Source organism: Paralichthys olivaceus, chromosome 14 (genome assembly GCF_024713975.1).
Source record: "Paralichthys olivaceus isolate ysfri-2021 chromosome 14, ASM2471397v2, whole genome shotgun sequence".
NCBI classification, from domain to species: Eukaryota; Metazoa; Chordata; class Actinopteri; order Pleuronectiformes; family Paralichthyidae; genus Paralichthys; species Paralichthys olivaceus.
The window spans coordinates 4,493,941-4,518,046 of NC_091106.1; the positions used below are offsets into that span (position 1 = coordinate 4,493,941).

A 24,106-nucleotide genomic window follows, 5' to 3' on the forward strand; every position below is an offset into this window, starting at 1 on the left:
AAGTGTTTGCTCAATGTGGGACCTAAAGGGTTTTGCAATAATATTGTAAGATCCCATACCTTGAGATATTGTATTTTGCTATACAAATAAAAATGTATTTAGTTGATAATAACGAGAATTCATGAGAATAGTAGTAGTAACAACAAAAGAGAGTGTGTTGCCAGATGAGATAAAGTAAATTAAAGCATGGGAAGAACTGTCACCAACAGGACAAGTCATCTCTGAATAATATTGTCAGCACCAGTGACCTTATCAACCCAGAAATATGATTATATATCTATCAATGATTCATTGCATCAATGATTCATGTGAAATGAGCCAGGTTCTATAAAGGCCATTAAAGGGCAGTGCAGCCTCAATCTGCAGGATCATAAATTTCAAGCTCTCAAGACAAAGCAACACTCTTTTAGTCTTTTCACATTCATACATCACTCCTCCTTCAAATCGCATTCATACACTGGTTTTGGGGCTCAGGATGAACCGGGGATCAAACCACCGACTTGCCAATCTGTGGATGACCTGCTCCAGCTCCTGAGTCAGAGCCCCCCTGTAATGTTGTGCATGATGTCCTGAATAACATTATGAACTAATAACAGGTTAGAAATAGCAGAACTCACATTTTGGTTGCATGAAAAATTTTACTGTACCACTTTTAATGTTATCAGACAGACGGAGCAATGAGACAGCAGTAAAGTGTTAGACAGTGACATGGCACAGGCAAGGTAGCAGGTTATTCATTTAAAAAAAATTTAAAATTAAAAAACGTGTCAACAATTTGTTATCAGGAAAACTCGCAGTAGGATTCATTTAAAAAAGAGGGAAAGTACAAATAATACAAAAGTTAAAACAATTACAATAAATTAATATCAAATATATATGTCCCACAATGCAAGAAATTATTGTACCAGATCAACTCAACAGAACCTACACATACAGTTCAGTTTAGGTTAATAGAGCAGTAGTTAGCTTTGAAAAGTCTGAAATGAACAATAAGAAATGTTCAGACTCATTCATTAAATTCATCTTGGAGCAGCATGATCCAAAACTAAAGCAGCACCATCAAATCATAATGAGCTACTCAGAAATAAACTGACAGCAACATGAATGAAATTTCATATACACAGAGATCCTTCACCTCTAAAAATACAGCATACCATCACAAGAGGGAGACATGAAGTGGCCTTAACAACAGCTCCTCCACACAAATAATAATAGATCAAATAAATAGGAAATTTTAATTTCATCTGAAAACTTATGGACACCAAAGCTGCAACCACCTTCACATTTTTACTCTCACATTAATGCCTATCACCACTAGAGGACAGCAAAGGCTCAGTCAAGCCCTGTGTCCTAAAAGGAGACATATATCCTTAGATCAAGGAAAAGTCAGTTATATGGAGCAGTGTCTAGTGCACACTTAAATAATATCCCCACAAGTAAGCCACAATAATGGAAATGACCAATGTTCCCTTTAGAGCAACCACAGCTAATAGTTTATCCCACAGATTGAAGATGTCAGTGGTAAGATTGATGGATTCCGACAGGGAGTGGGTTGCACTGAACAATTAAACAAATGAAAAGTATTAGAAAACCTCATGTAGGCTATCTACCAATTCCAATGAAGGTTAGTATGATGCACACTTTGCCATTAAGACACAACCGAGAAACATCTGTATTAAGTCAAAAGATGCATTCACAAAATAATGGCATTATAGTTCGAACTCATCTTTTCAGTTTTGGTTCAGTGTGTGTGCAAACATGTATTGAAGCTTTTTGAGTGAACCTTAACAACTACACTGACAACCATAAGTCAGATGTGTGTTCTTGAATAAATGGGGGACTGGAGTGTTTTCATGATGTCTAACCAGTTTGTTTACAGTACTAATATTCAATCATGTGTAATTCTGGCAATGACTGGCAATGTCGGATCCTATTAGATCCTCAAGTTGCCTTCAAATTTATGACGATAGAGACAGGTACTTTTATAGGCTAACCTGAAAATGATTGAGCATTCAAGTTGTCTCACAATAATCAGAAAAATGTGTGTCCAACCAGGAGAATTCATGAGAACACGTCATCTCAAGTCGGAACAACACGAGTTGCCAAGTTGCTGACATCATCATTTATAAACAAATTAACATAGTTTTGTATATATATTTAAAATTATTTTAAAAACACTGAATTCGGAACAATGTCTAGAGGAGCATCTGAATGCACAGTTAGCATCACCCTGGTTCCCTAGACAAAAAGCCAATGCCATTTTTAAATTGAACAAAGAAATGAATGTAAAAATGTTAACCACAGACATTATTACAGGCATCTAACAAAAAACCCATTTTCTTTGAGACAAGGGGACCATAAGGACAAACATGCTAATGAACAGCAGGGTTTTAGATCTGCAGCCATAATAGAGGTCTTTAACCTTTGGCTAAGAATGGTATTAATCCAGTTATTACTCTAAGTCATAGCTAATTGACAACTGCATGTTAACACTGCTTTAGCTGGTTAACTAGCAAACAAAACTTTTATGACTCCTTGGTGCATAAATGCAACTTTAGCTAAGAGAGTTAGCTAAGATAACTGGGTCTTCAAAATGTGGCCATTATTAGTGGAGCAGATTTGTACAGGAAATGTCCTGCTGTCTTAACAAAGTTATGGTGACACGACTGTAAAATGCTAATATAAAAAGGGAAATGAAGTCTGGTCATATTCATGGCTTATCATGTTTCCATTTGGCTATTTAAGAGGTCTTCTTTCCATTAGACGATTAGAGAACCATGCAAATAACGCAACATTCTGTTTATTTGGGATAAACAGACTAGACAGGGATTTTTCCAGTGACTTACTCTGAGTCTGTTTACTCGAAATTGGTCCAGCCTTTATCTTACCATACTGAGCCAGTCTGGTCACTAGGGACTCAACATGTTGCATGAGGCAAATTGTCAAACAATAGGCCAAATTCTTAACTTTTCATTTGAAGGGTTAATGTTTGACATTGTCAACTGATGGTCAGCAAGAAAAAGACTGTGAGTATCCTGTAAAAATCTCTCTGGATTGTGACTTTTTCATTCTGACTTCAATTGAAAGAGAGAATTTGTTTTTGACCAGTCGAGTTAATTGACTAAAAAGGTTTCCTGAACTTGTAGCTATGACAGACACTCACAAACATTTTAACTAGTTGGATTTAGCCAAATAGTTAGTTTTCTATACTTGGTCACTGTATTTTAAACAAAGAAATGCACTAGATAATGCTCTGACATACAAAATTATGGCTATGAGCATCTCCGATTGTGCATTAAACACAGAGACAGAACTATGACATCTCTGGGAATGGTTTAAAGATATTTTACAGTGTTTCCAGTACTGTTTATCACAAAATGCTTTAATAAAGATTAAAAAGTACAAAAAATCAGCTTTTAGTGAAAATTAAATTAATGTTTTTGCAATACTGAGGAAATGTTTTGAATGTTAATGATTTCTTATCCATTATGTCCCAATTTACATTAAAACACTTCTTGGGAAACCAACTATTGAGACGTTAGTCCAAGTGGCCAAATTCTAAAACAGCAGCAGCAAGTACACTGTGGACTGTCAGTGCTGCTACTATGGCACTTTTTTCCTTCACAATTGAAACCGTTAGTGACCTTGTTTTTTTCATTGGACACCAAGTGAGAAATGTATCCCCTCAGCAGCAATGTCAGAATTGTTAAAAGGTCTTGCTGAGTTCACAGGACAGATTCGATAGCTTCTGGTGTTCCCTCTAAGCCTTTGATTTGGTGCATTACTAGTGGCGAGGTCTCCTCCTCTGCCTGGGCGTTGGCCACTCCCTCCACCCTGACTTCTGCCAGCTCCTCATCCTGCTGCTGCTGCTGCTGCTGCTGCTTCTTCTTCATCTCCATTTGGTTGATGTGGTGGAGGATTCCAGCGCCCAGAGCATCACCCTCCACGTTCACCACAGTGGTGGTACGGTCACTGTGTACAAAGTGGACATACAGTAAGTATCACACGGCAAAGGTCAGTTGTCTTTTTATCAAAAATGTCAAATGACATTTAATGGTTTAAATTGATTATTACATGGTGAAAATCCCTGACCTTAAAGCATCACTTTAAGGTTTCAGGTTGTTTTTTTAAATAACATCTTAAAAATCATTTTGATGGTACACAGACTTATAATAGGGAGAATGGCATGTCTGTCATTGCCAAAGCGATCTCTGGACGCCTGGTACTAAATTATAAAACCCTGGCGTGCCAGGCTGGAAGATTACTTCCTGTTTTACGGCCCACGTCACACACCAACAACTAGAGTTGGAGCTTGCACCTTGCTACAAGAGACAACTAGCTGGACATTCTCAATGTGGACTTTAGAGGAAACAAAGGAGAGGAAAAGAGAAAGTGACAAAGTAAAAAAATGAACAAGAGTAGATTATCGGAGCATAATTCATTCGTCGGTGAGAGCTAAAAGTGACCAAAGAATGTAGGACAGATACTGACCTGGCGTAGTTTTTGTTATTGGATAAGAAACCCTTAACTTTTGCTTGTTTGCTGTTCTGCTTATTTGACGTTGGGCTGTCATGTAAGTGAAGTAGTGGACTCCCGAGTTTATCATCAGAACCCTGGTTAACCCATTACATCAATAACTGTCTCGGCTATTTGCTTACTGTGTTAGCTTGTCCGCTTGTATGCTACTGTTCTACTCTGAATTAAGTGCAGTGAATGTGCAAACACCACATGGCTCAAACCAGAACTCTGATTTAAGACAGTGAATCATACATCCCACCTGTAGGGGGAGCCCAAGTATAGCCGAGAGCAAATCTTGGATTGTGTTGCTTTAAGAGATATAACTGTTACCTGTTATAGTAATTTAGAGTAAGATTAGACTCTTCATTCTAAGCCACTACATTTTTTTTACATCTATTTAATTTATGACAATAGTCTCTAAGTTAAATGTACACAATTCCCATCTTAAGAAAACAAAAAAAAGTACTGAAAAGAGCACAGAGCCCTCCTTATCACCCAATATGAGCGAATACATGGAAAAGCAACAGCATTGAACTCCTTCTGCACAGGGCTGAGTGTCTAATCTTCAAAACTTGTTTTTGTGGCAGAAACATGAGAACTTGTAGAGGCCCTGGAAAGAGTACGGAAAGCCAGTCTTCTGTGCCACCTGTGGCCAATCTCATGAAGCAGGAATGCTTTTTCAGATGTGTTCCAGCATGGATGTTTGCTTTGTTATTACAACACAGTGGAGCTTGTGGAAATTACAACAGACACACTGTTCACACTGTGTACCTTTGCTTCCTGCCTGATGACCTGTCTGTTGGGAAACCCTAGTCTAGTTTTGCTTACTACAATGTTGGCAATGTGTGTGCATACATGACCCAAGGTTTTTGTACGTTTTCTGAGAGCGGCTGGGTTCACAGGTTTTACTCACACTATCCAGTCGACAGCCAGCATGAGGGACAGGTCATTGGTTGGCAAGCCGATGGCCTCCAGGATGATGGCGATGGTGATGATGCCTCCAGCTGGGATGCCTGCTGCGCCGACACTGGAGGCTGTGGCTGTCACCCTATGTTAATCAATAACACCATGAATTAAAAATATACCCCCCATACCAATAAGAAGCAACAGAAAGTGAATGGTTATGCTAAACAAAAAGAGAGAAACATTTCTATCATCCCCAGGACTCACAGGATGGTGAAGATCTGTCCAGCGTTCAGTTCAGCATTATTGAGCTGAGCAATGAAGACGGCAGCAATGCACTGGAAAATGGCCGCCCCATCCATATTAACTGTGGCTCCAATGGGAAGGATGAAACGGCTGATTCGTTTGTCCACACCATTATTCTCCTCAACACACTTTATCATAGAGGGAAGAGTTGCTGAACTGTGGAGTGACAGGGAGAGATACAGTACAGTAGTGAAGTTATAGCATCTTTGTCAGCCATTTTAGAGAAACTATTACCAATTTATTAATTCAAGTTTCTCAACCAAAGACCCATAAGCTCTAACACTGCAAAGCTGTAACAGTCTCTGCCTCCCAGAGGTCCAGAGCTTCAGCTGTCCAACACCACTCTAAACAAGGCCCTGTGTTGGCTGTCCTGGCCTGTGTTAGGTGCGTTACTTTGTGCAGGTCAACAAGAGACTCCTCTGATGTTTTCTAATCATCGCACTTAGAACTGATCTTTATAAAAACCTGCTGAATTCATATTTATGTTCCCGGATAAACGGGGCATAGCTTCTTCTGTAACAAAGAAGTTGAAACACCGTATAGATATATTTGTTTGTCAGGGAAGCTGTGCACAAATAGGAGTATAATAAAAAAAGGAGTCTATGTAGTATGATGCCATGCTTCTGTACACAAGTCCTGATTAATGCCATTTGCTAAAAACCATACTATGATAGCTATGAAGACAGCCCAGGTCGAAAGCTATTATAAACAGTCAGCGTCTCTGTCCCTTGACTGAGATAATCTCTTTAGGACAGAGGTAATTTACAACATAAGTTTGTAATACACCCCACAAAGGACAGCCTTGAGAATAGAGTGGCACTACACAGCATACATTGTATTGCAGTCTCTTTGAAGCATTGAGCATTTGGGTCTCCAAATCTTTTTTAATTCATCTCTAGTACCCCTGTCTTCATCCCTGCCATCACCAAAACCCTTTGGAAAGGTCCTGCCAGTCTACCTGGCCCACATCTGACTTTTAAATCACATAGATATTTATCACTAAAATGTAAATTACCTATCAATACAGTTCATAAGGACAGTATACCTGGAGCAGGTGGCAAAGGCCGTGGTGAAGGGTGTGATGAGGCCTGACAAGAAACTGAAGGGGTTCTTGCGTGTGAAGCCGAAGTAGATGAGAGGCAGGACGATGCCTCCATGAATGATGTGGCCCAGGATCGAAGCAAAAATGTATTTTCCCAGACTGGTCACCAGAAGAACCACATCTTCCATCTCAACAATCTTACTGCCCACCAGGAACATGATGCCAAAAGGGATATACCTGAGAGATAAGAAAATGCAGAAAGAAAATCAGATTACCAGATGAACTTCAGATACTGTATATTGCTTACATTGCAGCAGTAAAAAATCCCATGTGCATCCAGCTCTACTCACCACATGATCCAGGACACCAGTACCATGGTAGCCTCATTGAAAGCATTGAAGAAGCGAATTAGTTCCTCCCCCTCCTCTCCCAGCTTTTTCAGAGCCACACCAAACACCATAGCAAATAAAACCAGACCCAAGATGTTCATGCCATCTATTTCTGTACCAATAGGAACCTAAAACACACAGCAGAGACACAATATATGAGTCACTGGGTCGCTTTACTACACTCCTGTAACACAGGTGAAAATACCATGAAATATCTGAACTGACAGAAACAGGTATCAGAATGAGCTAATTAAAGGTCCAGTGTATAAGATTAAGGTGAAAGGCATGTATTGGCAGAAGTATAGATATAAAATATTCATAGTAATGTTTTCACTAGATTTACTATTCTAGATTCACTAGAATTGTTGTTTTCTTTACCCTAGAAAGGCATTTTATATGTAAATACTTTATATTTTCTTTATGGAGGCTGCCATGTTTTTTACAGTAGTCCAAACTGGACAAACTAAACACCTTTCGAGTTTTTATGAAAACTGAAGGCTGCCACAGGTTCTCCTTCATGTTTAGGGGAGGGTGAGGTGAGGGATATTTAGCTGCAACATGCAACTGCACCATGATGTCACTAGATTCTACACACTGAACCTTTAAGAGCTAAACTAGGTTACTCATAAATTAATTTGACACATCTGACCACTGAAATACTTCTGCCATCCTTGGAATTAAAGCCTTTTAAAAGAAGTTGGATTAATAGGTGTCTAGCAGCTCAGTGTGGCTGTACTGACCTAAAAGCTAACATCCTCACAATGACAATGTAATTATGTTTATGAGTTTTAGCAACATATTACCACCAAAATTAAAATTGCAATTAAGAGTTATTGGAATTTAATTTAACTGTCCTTTATGCAACAAATTTCATGGCAATCAACCCAACAGTCATTAAGATATTGCATCATCATCTATAATCCAGGAAAGACTGTGCCAATCCATCCAATAGTTGTTGAGACATCATAATCCTCAAGGGATTGAGAATGTCTCACAAATTTAATTTGTTCTACATCTCAGTCTGGACATATGTGGTGGACTGGATTGATGTACTAAAACATAGGTCAACGCAACAACTTGGACTGGGAACTCATTATGTCAAACAATGGCACTGATGAATTCTGTAGTAGTTTATCCAGCACCTCTTGCTGCAGCATGTGTGCATCAGTGCCCAGGTCTAGGGGCAGTTGGCTGATTCATTGAAATGGATGATGGATAACGAATAAGGACAAGGACAAATCCTGAGCTCAATCCTCTCCCATTGTCCCGAGTTCTCCCACAGCCCTGCTAGCTTCATCCCCTGGCATTTGGGAGGTGCTGTCCACCATGACCCATGACAGACAAATACCATGGACTGATGCCAAGATCAGATCTCCCAATTGTTCCTCTATACTGGGACAATAGGGTCAAGCCATAGCCACTGGGGAAAAGTAGTAGGATTTAGATGATTATTCTATGTTCATAATTTAGCTAAATTAGATAGTCCTACAAACAGTTATTTAGAAACCTGTAAGTAATACAAGTTGCAATAAAACCTGCTGAATCATTTTACTCTTACAATGTTCTTTAGTATTCTTGTGCGATTGAGGCTGCTTTCTTTTTATGCTACTTTTGTTCTGTCTCTGCTTCTGACAAATGAACAAACTCACCATACACATGTCTATAATCCAACTACTTCTTTTCCTTCTTCTTTAAAACACAGCAACTGTCGAACCCCCTGGCCTTAAAAACTCTTTAACCTCTCACTCAGTAATTACTGACTTATGTAAAATAATTGTCTTATCTAATGTGTCGGAGAAAGTAATTGTTTCTGGGACTGAGACAGCCTCGGTTAAGATAACAAATAATCTACTCCTTGTTGTTGATAAGAGTGAGAGCTCCATTCTCCTTCTGTTAGGCTTGAGTGCAGCCTTTGACACAAAGGCCACTCTGTCCCGTTACAGTGTTTTAAAACCTGAGTCTGTTCAAAATGGGCTGCTGTTGATGATTACATCCTATCCTTGACTTATTCTCTGTTGTGGTTGGGAACTCCTCTTATCCCATTTCAGTCATGGGGTTCTTCAAGGGTCAATCCTTGGTCCGTTATTGTTCCCCTTCTATATGCTGCCCTCAGGTCAGATTGTCAGTAAAGATAAAGTATTTATGATGCCGACTTATCTAAATCAAGGGCATGTAAATCTACTGCCTATAAGCTTGGGCAGGAGGACAGTCTCTAGGAAATTCCCGTTCTCACAAGTGGCAAAAAAACAACAACATTAAGAGTTGAAAAAGTGGAGTCCATTTCCAGAGCCCAGATTAGTTGTGCTTTTGTAGGATTTAACAGCTTAAATTCTTTCTAAAAAATATATTATTTTTAGTTTTGATATATTTCATATAGTTAAATTTTATTATTTTATGTTGTTTTTATCCTTTTGTGAAGCACTTAAGAACTTTGTGGAACACAAATAAAATATATTGTCATTATTTTCATTATTGTCATTATTGTCATTATTGTTATATGGCATGGATATTTTAAAGCCTAAAATGACTAAATTAAATTGACTAAAAGCTAACAAACCTGAGTTTTGTTAAAACTTGAGTAAGATCAACTCATCAGGATAGATAGGATTGTCTTCAGTATCAGAGTAGATCAAGACTTTTTAATTTGCTCCTCTGTGCTTTATGTTAATTTGTTAAAAAATAGTTTTTAATGATCAATGACTGCACTGATGTGAAATGATGAAACAATTATTTAAGTTAAAACATGTTATCAGTAAGTTAACATCTACTAAGGGAAACTTAGTAGATGTTAACTAGCAATGAAAAAATAATTTAGTTAACTGAAATAAAAATAAAAACGACAATTACAAAAAACTAAATAAAAACTACAATGAACAATGCAACACTAACTAAAACTAAAGTGAATTGCAGATAAATTCAGCTTCATTTTCGTTGTCATTTCGTTTTCTCCCTCAATTACTGCCTGTCCTGCAGGTGATGGTTAAAGAATGAAATTAAAGGACTTGATAAACCATATTTGGCGTCACACATTGTTTCATCCTTTTTCAGCTTCAACAAGTCAAGGCTTTCTCTTAATACCTGGAAAAACTAAAACTGAGACTAAAACTAAATAAGAAACTAAACTGAAACTAGTCGATTCCTCAAAATAAAAACTAAACTAAAACTACAAAATCACTTGTTGAACTAACTAAAACTAAACTGAAATAAAAAAAGCCAACTGAAAAACTAAATCAAAATAAAAACTAATGAAAATTTCAAAACTATAATAACCTTGATCCCAGTGACATTTTTTTAATCATTAAATGCACAGTGACCATTTAGTTTGAAGTTTGACACACCAGCTGTATTTCTAATGACAAACCAAACCTATTTAATCAGTTCATAAAGACACTTCCAAACACGTCAGCATTTCTCCATCAACCTTGGAACATTCTCCTAAAAACAAATCATTTGACAGTCTCACAAACAAGTAAGCTCCAGTTCTGTAACTGGTTACCTTCAGGATTCTTGTTAACTTGCTATCTAGTGAACCAGCTCACATTTCCACCAGTGTCAATCGAACCGTTTTAATGACAACCTGGGAGATTTTATTTTGTTCACACAGATACTTTTTAAAATCAAAAAGCAAGTATTGACCAACTTTTAATGATAAGAAGAAGTCTATTATGTTGTCTCTTTTAATCCTGTGGAACGTGACAAACCCACTGATGTCGTCACAGTTCACACCTCAGAAAAACTGCTGGAATTGGTTCTAGCTGGGAACCAACTTTATCCACCACTTTTTAATTTAGCAGAAGTAACTGTTTTGTCTTGTTCCAGGTGGGAGAACTTTTCCTTGTTTCCTTGCAATGTTTAAATTTCACACAACATATAATATGTGCATGTGAATGTGCATGTCCTTCAGTGTTATGTACATGTTTTAGACAGTTTGTACCTTTTGATAGAGGGTGGTCCCATTGGTGTCGTTCCCCACAGCAACCATCTTGTAGTCGGTGGCATACTGAAACATGAAATAAAAGACAGGTTGATGCTGATTGTTCATATATTTTTGTTTGGTTCATACTTGTGCTAAAATGTGTAGCTATAGTGTCAACATTATTGCTAATGTCGGTGCTGTATCCTGATGCATCTCCATTTTGAAACAGAGGCCACAAATGTTCTTGTCAACTGCCTGTTGATGTAAAACATGGAATGAAATGAATGTGTTTACATAGTTGTGATACTAGTATACTTTATATAATCTTTTTTTTTTTTTTAATATTCTATGTATCTGTTTTGTTTCTTCAAAGCTAGATAAGTCAATGTCTGAATTTCGAGAGTCCATTACCTCTCAATATACATCGTTTTTAAAAAAAAAGGGGAATCCCAAAAATAAAAGGTGATCAACTCCTTTCCCAATGCCAGTAGAGAAGTTAACCTCTCACTTTTTTCACCCTGGTGCCACCACATCCAAAACTGAGGCACTCTCTCACCCTGCTTTCTGGCAAAATGTGCATATTCTGAGCTGGAGTCGATAAAAACCTGCGTCTACCTACTGCAGAGTCATTTGACCCCGGAGTGAATGCTAATTGAATCCATTCCCATTGCAGACGAGAGCCACACATTAGTGGGTGTTAGTGGGTTTTTTTGACCAGTGGTAAAGGGACTCATGAGAGCATGCTAGCTTTGGGCAGGAAACACTGATCACTAACTGCTACCTATCCAAGAACTCCTCAACTCTCAACAGTAGTTAGTGATTCAATGACAAGATTTAAGTATATGATTGTTGACGCAACCGATAATTATCTTGTTTGCTGAACTTTAGAGTTGACAGTGGTATCCATCTTCTCACCTGACTTTATGAATAAAGTTGCCCAACCCTCATAAATCAAAGCACTCTTTTTATTTGAACCATTTGTGCAGAGCAACACTAACAGTTAAAAGTTTTTTCTGATAACTAACATTTTGTAAAATATACAATTATGATCTCACAGATGCATAGTTGTTTAGTTTTTTCAGATTTACCTAAGAGGGAGGTTGGAGGTTTTCATGCACACACAGCATCATGCACACACACACAGCATCATGCACACACACCACGAATTCTGTGTCTCCTGCTCTGATTTTCTTTACACAGCCTTATAGGATAAAGGTTCCAAACATCTAAACGGAGCTATACAGATTAATGAGGCAGTAGTTTCTTGATACTGAAACATTGGTGGATATGCAGAGACATGAACCTGAGAGGACACCCTTCCCCATAATTTAAATCTTACACTTCATGTTTAAATGTCTGTTTAAACATGTTAGCGCTTGTCATTTTGTATAAATCTCCCCTCTCCTCTGGTGTCTTGGTTTAATCCACACTTGGAACCCTTCCACAGGGGCTCTAACACGGTATAGGCTGGGTGGGTGGGAGGATTATTGAACTCTTTGACCTGACTGCACTTTGAAACACAGCTTATTCTGCCTGTTTGAAGTCACCACCTTGCTTGCAGCTTTATTATTTGCTGATCATGGCTTTAGGCACGTTTCAGGCTATTTGTTTAAAAATTTGAGTGTGTGTGTGTTTGTGTGTGTGTGTGTGTGTGTGTGTGTGTGTGTGTGTGTGTGTGTGTGTGTGTGTGTGTGTGTGTGTGTGTGTGTGTGTGTGTGTGTGTGTGTGTGTGTGCTCTCTTTGTGCATGGCCATCTTGTATCCCCCGGATCCCCAAATATTGAACTTTCCTGGTTCTTTTTTTTAGCCTTTACAAACAGGATCATAATTCTAGGAAGTGGAGCGGGCCATGTTCAAAAGCAGCGAGGCGAGGTGGGTTGCTAGGCTGACTGGAATGGAATGGTTTTGCCATGGTAACGGCTGGTAAAGGACAAGGAAAAGAGGCATTTGTGCGAGCAACGGAGAGCAGCCGGTGTCTATATTCTGAACGACGCCTCATTAAGAGGCTCTCAGCGCTACCGTGCAGTAAATGAACACGGAGTGGCATCTGCATGGCTGGTGAAATAAATTCTGATGAACAACCCACATAGGACACAGGTGGTCAGGGAAGACAAGACAGAAAGTAGCAATAAAAAAGAGGCACTGATGAAAAAAGTGAGGTGTGATGAAGTGAGGTGCTGGCACTCACGGAGCGGAAAGCAGCAGCCACCAGGTTTGATGGGAATAAATTCCTAGAAAGGGAAAAGAAAAAACAAGTTAGATCCACAAGACATTACATGCTGTTTTGTGCAGTTGTTATATTTCATGTAGCTGATTATAGATTCTGGAAATATTAAATCCTGCACTTAATTAAAAAGAAACCAAGCAAACAACAAATGAATCCAAGCCCCAGACTTTTAAAACCACATAGTTAACTCATCTGAACAGTAAACACACTTTCCACTTTGGCTCTTTCCCCAGGGTTTTATAAACTCCACCACTCCGTAAAATCTCCCACTGAGGTCTGGTTAAAACTTAATTAAAGGAAATCAGCAGTGTCTCATGTTTGCTCCACTTGTCCTTGAGAGACACTGAGATATTTCCTTTTCAAGATGCTTTCAAGAAGATTACTGTTCATATATCAACTGAAGGTCCAAGGGAATAGTTTTCTCTGGTGTTGGGGGTGGTAGAATTGTGACTTTTTGTCCCGGCTTTCACGTTGATGCTGCCCCTGGCTGTGTTCCAGATTTATACTACATGATTCTTAGGGTCATCATATAAAGTACACTGGAAAAAGACTAAATCTTGATAATGAGCGTGTTGTGGATGCACACCCGCTGTGGCCTGCAGTGTGGGGCGCTGCTTACAAGTGGAGAGCTAAAAAGTAAATATAACATATTTGAGAAAAAACAAGTCTAAACTTTCAGCTGTGTCCTGAGGAAGCAGTGTGTTACTCCACCAAGGACTTTGTGTTTATATTGTTTGTCTGTTTGCTTATCTGTATTGCTAGCAGGATTAGGCAAAGAGGAGAAGGAAGGGACATGGACCAAGGAAGAATTGACTGGTCAACAGGGCGGATCCTGGAATTTTTCATCCCTTTTTTTTAACATTGCAAGGTCGGGTGGGTTTTTTTTTATGTTTTCACTGAATTTGCTGAGAATAATTCATGGATGTGAATGAAAATAGTGAGTGTGTACAGTTTGCTGCAGCTTGATGGAATTAATGGGAAATGTTGGCTCTTGGTCGAAGTATACAAAACATAGTATGTTCACTTTGGCCACAAACGTCTCCTTGAATGTAACAGAATTCAATTTACTCCACAAACAAGAAATACAAAACATGGCACTATGTTTGCATTCATGGCAAGATGATTAATTTCCACCTTTCCTTCCTAAAATATCATAATGAGTAGCAAACTCATATTTTGCAATTGTGTAACTTGATGAACGATAGATCCTGATATTATACTGTCAAAGACATGAGAACAGTTGTTGGCAGCGTACAGAGCAAGAAGCACGGTCTGCATCCTTTGTCACCAGGGTTAACCAAAGATTAACACAGAAGGTTACAAAGGTGAAACATTGATCTGGAAGTTTTTCCTGTGTGTGCAATTGAATTCTGTTATTTGTAGACACCAGATGGTCAATCATTCACAAGTCAGCACGCTTTAGCTTTATGGACATGTCTCTTGTTAATACATTAGTTTTGTACCCGTCTCCTAAAAACCAGCCTGACCTTTAGACATTACAGCTAAAGGTCAGGCTGTGGTTGGTGGTTGGCCTCACACCATCTAATTTATTTAAGAAAATACGTTTCTATAAAAGATGATGTTTTATTGGTCTGCACAGGTTGCTATCTCTTGGCAGGTTCTGCACAAAATGTTGAATTAGGGTCACATTGACAGCACAGATAGAGACGACCCTTCAGAGCTGGGGAGGCTGTGCATATTGCATCAGTGAGACATTGAGATTCACTTAAGCTAAAAGCCATTAAAGGCATCTCATATAGCAAATGTTATGTTTTTTTTAAATCAGCCATGGTTCTAACTGGTTCCCCTCATTAGAGAATGAACATGGTGTTCATTTGAATTGGAACACATCCAGCTAACTGGTTTATCTTATTTGAATTACAGGAGCTGCTGCTGTTGGCCAATTGGGACTTCAATTCTTCAACTCAAAGGTTTTAGATTATTCCATTATATATGTAACACATCATTAGGTCAGTTAAGTCGGTTTGATCCAGGGGGCAAATTCATGGTGGATTTATCACATGAACATCTAGATGGAATTCATCTTGTTATTTTGTTTAACAAGATAAGCAATTTGCTCAACAATGAAGCAACCAACAGTGTGACAGTAGTCTGTGTCAAATCGTTAGACTGCAGCTATAGTAGCACTTCTATGAGGCTATACTTAAAGCTAAATGTGTGCTCAATGACAACATGCTGATGTTTAAGAGATTTAATGTTCATTGTTCAGCATGTTAGCATACTGCAGTTTAATAGCACAAGTTATAAGTTTAAGCAAGTTAAAGAAAGTTTAAGATATTTCACTAACAACTCAAAACGTCCACCTCATGGCAGTAAAGGAAAAGTCAGGAGGTCACAAGGGAAAAGCACAGACAGGAGAGTGGTATCGATCATGAACTAAAGACTGAATCTGCTAATTTTGCTGAATAGGCCGTGTTGATATCAGATTGTATTTCCAATGTAACTGCCAACCTAAGGCTGAAACAAAAACCAAAACGATCATTTTTACTGGTATTGTGGTTGAGATTTGAGTCACAAGCTTTTAAATTTCTTATTCACTGTAAAGAAATATAAAAAAAGATGATGATCAAACAAGCGTGTTGCCTGGAAAAACTAATTGTATAGTATGTGACTTTTCAAACACATTAACTTTATAAAAATATTCAGCTATTAGGATTTAGATGTTTCATTTGTCCATATTGCAATTTCTACAAGATTTCAACGAATTGTTCAGACAACTGCGACACTGCACAGAATGTTGGCATGTCTGTAGTTATTTTCATTAAGTGGAAGATCTTTAAATGTCTTGGTAGCTTTGAAAACCCTGTTTGTGTTTACATCAGAGCCACACTGATGAAATAGATGATATTTACTCTGCTTTGAATGAAGTTCATTATTCATCTTATGAACACAGTCTGGTTTTGGTGCACCGTTCTTTTTGTCTATAAACCCACTATACAAACTTTTTCCTTGACAGTCTGTGTGTATAGGCGCCACGCTAAGTTTATTTTCACCACTGTAAGTAAAGCACACAGGGATTATTGGAAGCCTGTGAGCTTGTTCCGTGTATTAGTGTGTGTTTATTGTAACGTTATCCATTAGGGTCATAATGCATTGTGCAAAAAAACACAGACTTTGATCACATTTATTCCCAGGGCCAGACGTGCAGCCATGCAATTCAGTTCATAACTCTTTGACCTGTCGACTCAGTCCAGAGCCAAATGCTGCTTCAGCTGTTAAATGTGTTAGCTCCACTGACCACACTGGCAGGTAGCCATGCTATCTTCACTTCCTCATCTCTTTACTTTCTTAATCATGGTAATAAATGTATTTTTCTATTCTCGTTGCCACAGCTTCCTAAACTTTCTTTCTCTGCATGAAGTCGGTCAGGTTTCCTACAATCACATGATGGAGGTGAGGATCTGGATTAACTCTGGAAACCAGAGCAGAGAACTGTTTTTTTTCCCACAGAGGCTCCGCAGAGGCCCACTGCCTCTTCTGTGTGGTCTGATTTTTAAAGCCCTGTTACATAACAACTTGATTTCCTAATTAATTGAAGCCAGACATCATGAACGATGCAGCAGAATGAGTTATTCAGCTAATGTGCTCCTGAGTGGTTCTGTGTTTTTTCGCAGACTCAGGGTTTTATTTGGTTCTGTGTCGAACTGTTGTGGCTATTTTACTGCACAACAGCTTTTCATGCAACATGTTTACAAATCATGATTCTTTTACTCAAACGGAAAAATACTTACATAAAAGATAATAACCAGAGTTTATTATAAGTCATCCCATTTGTTCATTAAATATTTAGTTTTAAATTAAGCAAAATTCTGTGAACATTAGTCTGAGAGTGGCAACATAAAATCTTCTGTATGAATTAATAGTTCAGATCAAATCATTAATGAGCTTGTGTGGTGACAGTGTTAAGATAATGCTAAGAGTTGAGCTACAGGGTCAAATATGTAATACTACTACTAATAATAATAAGCTTTATTTGTGTACCACTTTTTGGAACAAAAATACAAAGTGCCTCAAAAAAAGAATTAAAAATAATAATAATATCAAATGACTTTTAAATTAAATTGAACTATAAATGACGTAAAGCATATACCTCCACCCAGACCCTACAGTCCCCTTATGAAACCATGTTAAAATTCACTAGATCCCCCATTTTATATGGATCTGCATAAAATTGGACACATACATAAATGTCTAAACATTTCTGTTTTTTGTTGGTCATTAAGATAAATGGATTATTCGCTGAGAAATCAAAGGAGATGATAAAAAAAACTTTATATCTCACAATGTTAAAGAAAGTAAAATAAAAAACATCCTGGATCCAGATCCACAGCAACATTGTATTCATTTTTCCTTGTGTCATGCAACACCCCTTCACAAAGAAGAATGTTTAAGAATGGATTTAAAAGTAGTAAATCTAATCTAAGCTGGTCATTCCAGAGTTTGGGTCCTTACTGGTAAACTGGTCGATACACAGGAAGACAAAAACACACAGGTGAACAAACCAAAAAAGGGACGAGACAGAGGCGAGGTCAAAAACCTATGAGAGCAAATACACAAGGAAGACTAAACACCACGAATAATGACTGGTATCTTCGTCACAGAGGAACTAACATGAACTGGTACAAAGTGAGAGGAGCACAGAGACTAAATACACGAGAAGAGGGGAGACAGTGAGCCACAGGTCACACGTCGAGGTGGGGCACCAGATCACAACAGCAGGAGAAATACAGGGCAAGAGGTAGGAAATGGAAGAAATGGGAAAGTCAAGAACTTAAAGGTAAAACAGCAAATTCTGCCAACAATGTGCTGCATTTCACTCAACACGGCAACAGAAGAAGATTGGAACACGCTCATTATCAAGATTTAGCCTTTTTCCAGGGTACTTTATTTCATGACCCAAGAAGAATCAGTGGATCATCAGAGTCATCATGATATATCATCAGGGAACAATGAATGTCTGTGAAACGTTTGAAGCCAATCCATCCAAGTGTTTTGACATATTTCAGTCTGGACCAGGTGGTGGACGGACCTACGGACCAACCAAATGACTGATGTCACTTTGTGTTGCCTTTCCATAGAAATAATCAGGAGAATGTTGCAGCTAGTATAAGTGACATACAGCTTTAGACTAGAGATGGTCAGATTTTTTTTTTTGACCTTTAAGATAATGATTCCACAAACAACAACTTAGATAATGGATTCTAACCCAGTATGGCAGTGATGTCACTGTTGTATGGCTTATGGCTAATGTTGTTATTGGCAAGACTCCAGCGTCAACCCGTGACACTGGAGTCTTGCAGAAAGTACACATCGCCGTTTTACTTGAGGGACTTTCAAGTGTGAAATATTACCAAGTTGCTTGCTAAACTTGCACTTGCCAGGGGCAGTATAACACAACTGCTGATTTGGAACAAACAAAGATCCAGTTTTATCTGTGTGAAACGAAAATACTTTAAATACATGGTATCGGTTTGGTAAATACCTTGAGGGCCACTAATGTGATGGCTGGAACCGTTTCTTTTTAATTAGGCGTCTGATGTCTGATAGCAGTGATGATGCTACTGGTTTTTTAAAGTTTGGTTGAGTCAGACCTGTGCGTAACTGAATCTTTGTAGGAATCAATTTGATGTCATGACTCCTCAGAAACAGGACGTGCATAGGGCCTGATCTACTAAAGGTTTGCACATGTAAAAACGCGTGCAAACTTGATTTCACCCACAAAAAAACATGCAAGTTGATCTACTAATGGTGCATACTGAGGATCGCGTGCAGAATAACACGCACTGTTCATTTAGTACTTTGGCCGTTATGAATATGAAATATCGGGTGTTTCTACTGCGCAAATACATAAATTGAGCACACCACATCTCATTGAAATACTACTGCCTCTACCATGTTTGCACCTGTTATCATTTGCACAATTGTTTTTAGTAGAAGACCCACAAAACACCCACCAAGCAAATGTGCAATCTGTTATAATGTACATGCAATTTAGTATTCTTTATTTGGGATCTGAGTGGATCAGGCCCTTAGTCTTCATAGGGGGAGGTTGTATCTATTGAAGCTTTTACCTTGTCGTTACTTGGCAGCTCAGTGAAGTTGTCTGGCACATCAGCTCACTTCTCATCAAACAACATAGCAAATATGTTTAATTCCCTTTGTTTACTTTAATTGGTTCCCGAAACCTCTCTCCAAACGCCTGAAGGAGTTTTGCAAACTCACCAGCATATAAAACTGTCATATCAGGCTTTGCTTTTTTCCGAGGAAGCAAATGTGCAAGATAAAACACCTCTTGGCATTGGGTAGTCATAGCCATGCATGAAACTCAGCATTTATACCACACCCAAATATTGTTGGGTAGAGTTTGTTTTGTCACAGGCCAGGGAGAAAAACTGGAAATCTCTTGCATTGTCCTCCAGTGTTTTCATTTTGTACAATATCAGTAATCTTCATTGAACCCTTGAGACAAACGGACACTTTGAATTTGTCTGGTTTTAGCAGCTCTGGAGCAGCAACAAGGTTCCTTCACAATGTCTCCTTCTCAATGAGGTGTGAGCTTCTCAGCTATCAGCTCCGTCACCACAAAGTTTGCCTACATAACTTTGTCACTGTCAGAATGAGGTCTTGTAAAAGCTGCTTGTTGGACAAACAAACTCTGCGTCAGAGTGTAAACTTTATGCAAGAGCGTTTGTCCTCACAACAGCTGTAATGATGCAAGATGTTGTGACTCCTGTGTCCGCAAACTAGAAAAACGTTTGACTATTTCTCTGGGAAAGTGTAATCATCATTATCCATTGTTGACAGTCACCAGCAATGATGAAGCTTTATTTGAGTACATCTACAGCCAGAGAGGACCTATGCCAAGATCAGAGTGGGACTCTGACACCTGGTCTGCCGTGTAAAGCTGTTTTCAGACATGATCTGCAGAGAATGTCCGCACAGCAGGGTCCGGACTTTCTCTGGTGTTTGCCTTTCACACATGCGCAACACGGAAGGAGATCATCAAAACCTAAAATCTTTTTCTGTGTCTTCTACATGTATGGCATCACTTTGTGTCTGTATTTCCGTTGCGTAAAATGTCATCAACACGCCCACTCGCTCACGGTCAATCGGCCAGAACCTCACTCTACCAGCAACCATCTCCATTTCCTTATCCCCACAATAAAACCTTTAAACCTTCCTCAGTCTCTGCACAAGTCCAGAAAGCTCTGGTGATCCTAAACTGTCAGCAACAGAGGAATATGATTAAGAGAATTCTCTCTCATCCTTCCTTCAGTAACAGGTCGGCAATACAAAAACAAATTCTGCCGTGTATCACTGAGAAATAAAAGCAGACTGTCCAGCTGCTGTCATGATAAGGTAGAACTGCTAAGAGCTGCAGACAGTGTTGCTGATCCCTCCACCTCTTTCTGTACCTCAAAATACACTGCACTCTCACAGCAGCTGTCAGCTTTCCCTCACACTGCGGGAACTTATTATTAGGTCTCCTCATGTCTGGGTCACTTCAGGCTCTTATATCAGGAGACTGAAGCTTCCAGTAGCTTTATTTCCAAATTTCCACAAAACATTTTCACATTTCACATAAAAGATCCCAAAACTGCACACAAGACCTTGACATGCCTCTGCAGAAATCCACCGTGCAACTCCCCCTTTTCCTTTCCCGCGCAAAGGACAAAGCCTGAATGAAAGCATGACAAAGTGGCACTTCAGCACTTCACACTGCATGCTGAGTTCTGCTGCAGAAGTACTCAGAGTACTTATTTGAGTAAAAGTAGCATAAACCAATGTACAAATACGCTGATGCAAGTCAAGCGGCTGTATTAATAAGTGTTTAAAATAGACCAGTGTTCCATAAAATTATGTTTGATGGGTGTGACTGATGCATTGACATATGTGCAACATTTGACTCTTACATAATGTATATAATTTTGTCATTTATTCATTGTCATCAATGATCCAATGTTTTGTGTACGAAAGTAGTGCAATGAAAGGTACAATATCACCCTCTGAAATGAAGTGGAGTAAATGTTTAAAGTAAGTACTTAAATATATTTAAATACACTTAAATAAATAAGTAAGTGTACTCCAGACGTGTATTGTGCAAGCAGAGAGCTGGGATAAATAAAAAGTACATTTTACAAAGGAGTGTCTGTAGAATGATTGTATGATCATTCATGGAACTGCCTCAACAACACAGTCTGTGTGCATGATGGTGTGAGACAACCCATTCAGCTCAGGACGAGAACAGGAACAGGTTGCAGAGTCAAATCAACGCAGTTTTTCGAATGGTCACACCCACTATTTTAAAGGTATTCAGAGGAATCACCTTGAGCATCTGTGGAGAGGAACTTTACATCAGTAAAAACGACATATTCATCTGTGACTATATCACAGGATGAATCTGTCGTGATTTACAGTGCACCACCATGTGCTTCATGGTGTGTCTGTGTGAGTGTGTGCGCTTTGGATCGCTCCATGTGTGTGATCAGTGCGCCTGAAGCTCGCTGTGCCACAAACTCAATCCCACTAGCCTGTGTTGTCTCGTCCTGCAGTGAACCTACACAGCAGTCTGTAGTTTTTCGGATTGTTGCCACAGTACCTGGCCAGATCCAGAAACGAGTCGGCGGTCTCCTTGTCGGTGGTGATGCTCTCCAGTCCCAGTTTGTTGGTGTTCAGCCCCCCCGCGCCCACGCCGGGTTTGATGATGAACGCCAGGGCCACCCCGATGCTCGAGGCGATCAGCGTGGTCACCAGAAAGTAGCCGACCGCGATGCCACCCAGTTTGCCCAGGGAGCGCGTGTCCAGGCTGGCGGCGCCGGAGATGAGGCTGCAGACGACCAGCGGCAGGATGATCATCTTCAGCATCCGGAGGAGCATCTCCCCGGGGAAGGCGAAGTAGGTCATCTGCGCTTTGGTCAGGTTCATGTTGCGGACCATCATGCCGAGCCCGACGCCCACCAGCACGCCGGACACAGTCATGATCACGAGCAGGTTCTTCCTCAGGCACGCCGCCACCTTCTCCAAGAAGCTCTTCTGCGCGCTCTTCTCCATCATCTTGTCGGTGGAGTCCGACTTGGGCAACGCGTGTCCGTTGATCTCGCTCATTTTCTCCATCGTGTCTTTCTCTGTTCTCGGAGCAGCGTGGGAGAGCTGAGTCCGGTCACTGGTAGGCAGCGTGGGATGGCTCCACACCGACGTCTGCACGCACTGTGCTTGAAGGCTGGTGCTGTGAGTGGGCTGCGCGCAGAGCTCACCGGGAGCCAATGGAAGATGAGGGACGACACAAAAAGCGAGTGGGACATGCGCACAGATCCCGCCGCTTTATACTGAGAGCAAATGATGCAAGAGCAGAAGGGATTGCCCGAGTTCCTATCTGGCATGTGGCACAGTTCCCTCTGCTGAATTTACTGGAAAGAGATGGCACCAAAATGATTACAAGAAGAAGAGTTTCCCCAAAATCAAAAATCAACTCTCCGTTATTTCACATCCTGTCTGTTGTCTCCATCCTCTCCACATTATGCTCAGTTAAGTAAGGAATGAACCTGTATCCCTACGCTTCTTTATTGCCCTGTCATGGATACACCGGTTACATCATGTACTCTTTTCTCTCACTGGTTATTTAAGGCCGATAAACCATTTTCTACTCCAGAGCTTCTTCCAAGTCAAATGTTCTTCAGCTTCCCATCTGGATCTACTTTAACCATCCTTTCACATCCCTCTCCTCATTTTTCTCCCGTCACCCCCCACCAGTGGAGGCACAAAGCCTCTCATGCTGGGTCTGGTTCTGCCAGAGGTTTTCTTTTCTCTCTGCAGTCTCCATGTGCTGGTTGTGGGAACCAGGGTTGGATGGAACAACATCTTGGCCCTGGCATTTAGGCCCAGACGGACCCCATCCACCCACAAAGCAGCAGGTTTAGTGCAACCAAACATTCTGTATCATATGTATACATATATACACATCTGACATTTGTAACCAAGCAAACAGCTTGAATATCGGTTCAAAAATTTACTGAGTTATGAACATTTTAATTCATTTAAATGTGCTTTAGAGGCAGCAGCACGTACCAAGGTGGTTAAATGTAAATGTGTTTTATACTGTTGATAGAATTAAACTATTGAGACTTCATGGGACACAATGAGATCACAATGCTCTGAGAGAGAGAGAGACTCAGAGTGTGTGTGTGTGTGTGTGTGTGAGATGGGCAGTGGACCAAACCACTGTGAGCCACATGAGAGGGGGGTTCGGTGTTTCAGAACCTAAAATGCTTTATGTTGCATCTGTAATTAGAAGAAGACATACTTTATTGATCCCCCAAGCGGGAAATTCTTTTTACACTCATTTTATTTTTTATATATTTATACATGCACACAAGGGGCTCATAGACATGCAAAAATGGAGAGAGTAGAGTGATGGGCAGCCCCAGAGAAGCACCCTGTGAGCAATTGGGGGGTTTGGTGCCTTGCTCAGGAGGTGAACTGGTACCTTCCATACTTTTAGTGCATGCTGGACTTGAACCAGCCACCCTCTGGTTCCCAAGCCAAGTCTCTATGGCCTGAGCTACTGCTGCTTTTAATGCATATTATTTCATAATAATGATGAGACGGATAACACCCAGGATGGGGGGGTGTCTTTTCTCTCAATTTCTCTGACCTCCCTTTCACTTCTTCACCTTTTTTTTTCCAGATTAATTATTTAAAGGTTCAGTGTGTGGAATTTAATGACATCTAATGGTGAAGTTGCATGTTGCTGCTGAATGCCCCTCATATCTCTCTCCTCTTCCAAAC

At 39.7% G+C, this 24,106-nt stretch overlaps 1 protein-coding gene across 1 annotated transcript; it reads right to left on the reverse strand.

The window, feature by feature from the left end:
* Window positions 1-618: 618 nt before the first annotated feature.
* Window positions 619-22,672, reverse strand: slc1a4 (solute carrier family 1 member 4). The gene is made up of 8 exons (XM_020098297.2): window positions 21,921-22,672; window positions 13,262-13,304; window positions 11,093-11,158; window positions 7,120-7,286; window positions 6,773-7,006; window positions 5,689-5,883; window positions 5,432-5,566; window positions 619-3,972 (listed from the first exon to the last, which is right to left on the reverse strand). The coding sequence occupies exons 1-8, from the start codon at window positions 22,433-22,435 to the stop codon at window positions 3,726-3,728; spliced, it is 1,602 nt and encodes a 533-aa protein (XP_019953856.2). The 5' UTR covers window positions 22,436-22,672; the 3' UTR covers window positions 619-3,725.
* Window positions 22,673-24,106: the final 1,434 nt, after the last annotated feature.

Coding starts and splice junctions, on each gene's coding strand:
- slc1a4 (XM_020098297.2), bottom strand. CDS start 22,435: ATGGAGAAAATGAGCGAGATCAACGGACACGCGTTGCCCAAGTCGGAC. Junction 5,884..6,772: donor GCCTTTGCCACCTGCTCCAG/GTATACTGTCCT, acceptor GTCACTCCACAG/TTCAGCAACTCTTCCCTCTA. Junction 3,973..5,431: donor CTGGCTGTCGACTGGATAGT/GTGAGTAAAACC, acceptor CTTTGTACACAG/TGACCGTACCACCACTGTGG.